Source organism: Borostomias antarcticus (assembly GCF_949987555.1).
Source record: "Borostomias antarcticus genome assembly, chromosome: 1".
NCBI lineage: Eukaryota > Metazoa > Chordata > Actinopteri > Stomiiformes > Stomiidae > Borostomias > Borostomias antarcticus.
Window position 1 is genome coordinate 57,414,304 of NC_140234.1, and position 5,000 is coordinate 57,419,303.

Below are 5,000 nucleotides of genomic sequence, written 5' to 3' on the forward strand. Positions count from 1 at the left end.
GTGTCTCTGGACAGCTTCCTTTGTCTCTGGACAGCTTCCTTTGTCTCTGGACAGCTTCCTGTGTCTCTGGACAACTTCCTGTGTCTCTGGACAACTTCCTGTGTCTCTGGACAACTTGCGGTGTCTCTGGACAACTTCCTGTGTCTCTGGACAACTTCCTGTGTCTCTGGACAACTTGCTATGTCTCTGGACAGCTTCCTGTGTCTCTGGACAACTTCCTGTGTCTCTGGACAACTTCCTGTGTCTCTGGACAACTTCCTGTGTCTCTGGACAGCTTCCTGTGTCTCTGGACAACTTCCTGTGTCTCTGGACAACTTCCTGTGTCTCTGGACAACTTCCTGTTTCTCTGGACAACTTCCTGTGTCTCTGGGCCTCAGTGGAGGCTGAAGGAAGCTCCCTGGAGGTCTGGGTCTAAGTGAGCATGTTGGGCTAGAGGAGTCACGAGGCAGAATGAAAGCTGAACATGTGTGTGTGGGTGTGTGTATTAACAGTGTTAATTAGTAGGATGTTAAGCAGTACCAGGGCTGAGCCTCCGCAATTGTGTGTGTGTGTGTGTGTGTGTGTGTGTGTGTGTGTGTGTGTGTGTGTGCTACACACACTCCTAATTACAGTAAGCACAGTTTTAAAGCGACAATATTATATAATGTAATTAAAATTATTTAAAATACTTATGAGATGCTTCCCGTCTTCCTCTCTCTCTCTCTCTCTCTCTCTCTCTCTCTCTCTCTCTCTCTCTCTCTCTCTCTCTCAGTACCGCAGCCAAGATTTAATTAAAGTCACGGGCGTTGTTAATCACTGCTGGACTCACAATCAATTAATGCATCATCCCCGAGCTCGCCAACGTTCCAGTGACCTCAGGTGCCGCCCGTGCCCCCAGAGGGGCTTCTGGGTAGAATTGGATTTCATTAACGTGAAGCGCGCTAGCGCTAATGACTGCTAATGACCACACTCGGTCATTATCTTCCGGATTATGCATCACTGCTACGCTGACGCCACGTACGGGACCATTACCTCGGTCGACCGCAAACCATAAAAACGTCCCGCGTTTAAATATTAATATCTGTATCGCAATTAAATTGCTGAGTTGGGTCTCAGGAGTGTATATCTTGTCTGACCTGGGTGACAAGTAATATGCAAATAGGGATATATCACAGACGACGTGCTGTTGGATGAGTTGTGCTGAAAAGGCCATAAAACGCACAACAATATTGTGAATAATCACTAACGGAGAGTAAATGTCATTACAGCTGAATAGTGGGTTTTCAGAGGCAATATTACGCAGGTATAATTGCATTCTGCATGAGTCACCTCGAAGAATTAGCGAGTTGGTTATGAGTGCTGGGAGTGTGGTGAGAAATGTTGTGTTTCATATGCTAATACGCCAGGCAGAGGCAAAACTAATTTATGGAGATGTAAGAGTTGATTTGGAGGCGGGCCTTTGTTCTGACGCACCTGGAGGTTGACGATCTGAAACGTGCCGTTCTCCATCAGGCTGACGCGCTCGTCGCTACCCAGGATCCTCTGGCCGTCCCTCTCCCATTGGACGCTGGGCAGGGGGTTGCCCATCACGTGGCACTGCAATTGGGCGGTGGATCCCGGCGCCAGAGTTTGATTGGACGGGCCTTGGCGGATGATGGGCGGGACCCGGTCGGAGGGTGCTGTCGAGAGAGAGAGAGAGAGAGAGAGATTTAATATAACAGCCTAATAAATTAGAGTCTACATTATGTAAATATTGAAAAAATGAGATGAAATCTGCTGATATTGATACTTCATAACCACGCTCAAAATTCTCTAATAGGTGTCAAACTGTTTCCCACATTTCATGCTTTGAATTCATATCACAGGCCTCGTGTACTAGCATATAGCGCCAGGGAGAGATGATCAACAGAATATCCTGAGGACATAGTATCTCTTCTGCCTCTACAGAATGCTAATGGCTGGATTTGAGGCACAGAATTTAAAATAGTGAGGTGCCCACACAGCTGCTGCTCCAACAAAATATATTTTGCAACACACGTTTCGACCTGCGAAGCCCTTCGTCAGGTGAGTTTGATTACATTGACCCCATGACCTTATATTGTCACACATGCATCACATGTGACATTGTCAGAGGGTTCCTATACACACAGTATATGTAAGCTACACATCATATGTAGGCAAGGCAAGGCAAGTTTATTTATATAGCACATTTCAGCCACAGGGCAATTCAAGGTGCTTTACATGAGACATTAAAAGCATTAAAACAAAAAGCAAGACATTATAGACATTTAAAACAAAAGGCAGGACAAATTAAAAGCATTAAAACAAAAAGCAAGTCATTATAGATATTTAAACAAAAAGCAGGACAAATAGAATACAGGAATAAAAGTTACAGTGCAGTATACTGATAAACATAGCTCCTCTTAGAAAGCAGTGGCAAAAAGAAAAGTCTTCAGGCTTGTTTTAAAAGAACCAAGAGTTGCAGCAGACCTGCAGTTTTCTGGAAGTTTGTTCCAGATATGTGGAGCATAAAAACTGAATGCTGCTTCTCCATGTTTTGTTTTAACTCTGGGGACAGAAAGTAGACCTGTGCCAGACGACCTGAGGGGTCTGGATGGTTCATAGCATATGAGCAGATCAGAAATATATTTTGGCCCTAGGCCATTCAGTGCTTTATAAACCAACAGCAGTATTTTAAAGTCAATTCTTTGACAGACAGGAAGCCAGTGTAAAGACCTTAGTACTGGTGTGATATGCTCCACTTTCTTAGTCTTAGTGAGGACTCGAGCAGCAGCGTTCTGAATCAGCTGCAGCTGTCTGATCGATTTTTTAGAGAGACCTGTATACATGCCGTTACAGTAGTCGAGTCTACTGAAGATAAACGCATGGACAAGTTTTTCCAAATCCTTCTGGGACATAAATCCTTTGATCCTTGATATATTCTTCAGGTGATAGTAGGCTGACTTTGTAATTGACTTAATGTGGCTGTTGAAATTCAGGTCTGAGTCCATGACTACACCAAGATTTCTGGCTTCGTTTGTGGTTTTTAGCATTACTGATTGAAGTTGAGCACTGACTTTTAATCGTTCTTCTTTGGCTCCAAAGACAATTACTTCAGTTTTATTTTTGTTTAGTTGGAGAAAGTTCTGGCACATCCAATCATTGATTTGTTGAATGCACTTACTCAGCGCTTGTATGGGATTATAGTCTCCTGGTGATATAGTGATATAAATTTGTGTGTCATCTGCATAGCTATGGTAACATATTTTGTTGTTTTCCATAATTTGAGTTAGTGGGAGCATGTAAATGTTGAACAGAAGAGGCCCCAGGATGGAGCCTTGGGGAACTCCACAGGTCATTTTTGTCAGCTCAGATTTGTAATTGCCTATAGACACAAAATAATCCCTGTCCTTTAAGTAGGATTCAAACCAATCTAACACTGTACCAGAAATTCCCAGCCAATTTTCCAGTCGGCCTAGTAGTATGTTGTGGTCTACCGTGTCGAACGCAGCACTGAGATCCAGTAGTACTAAGACTGAGATTTTGCCATTATCTGTGTTTAAATGGATGTCATTAAATACCTTAATTAGAGCAGTCTCGGTGCTGTGATGTGGTCGAAATCCTGACTGGAAGACATCAAAGCCATTACTTAGTGCCAGGAAGTTATTCAGTTGTTGGAAAACAACCTTTTCAATTATTTTGCTTAGAAATGGGAGGTTTGATATGGGCCTATAATTGTTCATTTGTGAGCTGTCTAGATTATTCTTTTTTAAGAGTGGCTTGATGACTGCAGTTTTCAGGGTATGTGGGAACACACCTGAAAGAAGAGATGTGTTTACAATTTGTAGTAAATCAGAGGCCATGCAGTTGGATACAGTTTTGAAGAAGTCTGTAGGTAGAACATCAAGGCAACAGGTGGAGGATTTCAGATATTGTATAGTGTCCCCCAGGATTTTATGGTTGATCGGATTAAATTGTGTCATGGTACAATTATTGATTTTAAGTGGACAGTGTGACGACACATGTCCTGTACCTGGAATGGAGGCACTGACTGCTTGTCTAATTTTCTGAATTTTGTCAGTGAAGAATGAGGCAAATTCATTGCAGGCCCTGGTGGATAGAAGTTCAGAGGCTACTGACACAGGAGGGTAGGCTAACATATGTAGGCTAACATATCCCACTAATATACCAACATATTCTCTTTTTCTCAGATATGTTATATTAGTGGGATATGTTACATAGGATATAGCTTATATCGTGTGTATAGGAACCCTCTGACAATGTCATGTCATGTATGTGAATAAGAACCTTTTGACGAAGTCATGTCACAAGGAGTTAAATAATTACAAATAGTTAGATCCGCACACAGCTACCGCTCCACCAAAATGTATTTTGCAACACACGTTATTGTCACATGTGTGACAATATAAGGTCATGGGTCAAGGTAATCGAATTCACCTGACGAAGACCTTTGCAGGTCGAAAAGGTTTTGTGTTGCAAAATACATTTTGGTGGCGCAGTAGCTGTGTCGTGGACCTCACTATTTTGAATTGTTTACCTTCTTGTTCTGCACCAGCGCACTACTGATGTGCGTAACATATTTATAGATTCTATGGACCTGAGGTACAAAACACAATGGAGCTGTGAAAGAATGTGAGAGCACAGATCCAAGTTCCTGTCACGTTCCCCGTCGAATCGACGCCGTGGGGCTCTCTTTCAGCCGAGCGCACGAGGCAATCTAGTTTAGTTCTGTCTCCCCGCTGACAACATGCTGTGAATGAAATTCGAGTCTCACCAAAGTGTTTTGTTTTCCTACTTGACTGTTGTTCTAACTTTGTAGTTCGTTCTCATAGATCAGTCTGTTAAAACTACAAATTCTTCCTGTGTGACATCACTTCCCTGTCCTCTTCATCCTGAAACTATGTCACTTCCTTTTTCACGGTATAACCTATCTACCTCGTCCTCAAGTGAACTCACTCAGCCCGGATTCACTTCCTGTGCTAGAGTCCGACTCTGCAGAA

The 5,000-nt window shown here is 42.9% G+C and overlaps 1 protein-coding gene across 1 annotated transcript in view; it reads right to left on the bottom strand.

Annotated features, from left to right (window-relative positions):
• Window positions 1-5,000, bottom strand: part of robo3 (roundabout, axon guidance receptor, homolog 3) — a gene marked incomplete at its 5' end in the record, with an annotated part of 150,217 nt that overhangs the window by 22,501 nt on the left and 122,716 nt on the right. Inside the window, one exon of the mRNA XM_084458810.1 lies at window positions 1,453-1,658. Within this exon, the coding sequence (XP_084314936.1) occupies window positions 1,453-1,658 (206 nt within the window). The remainder of the gene's footprint in view (window positions 1-1,452; window positions 1,659-5,000) is intronic.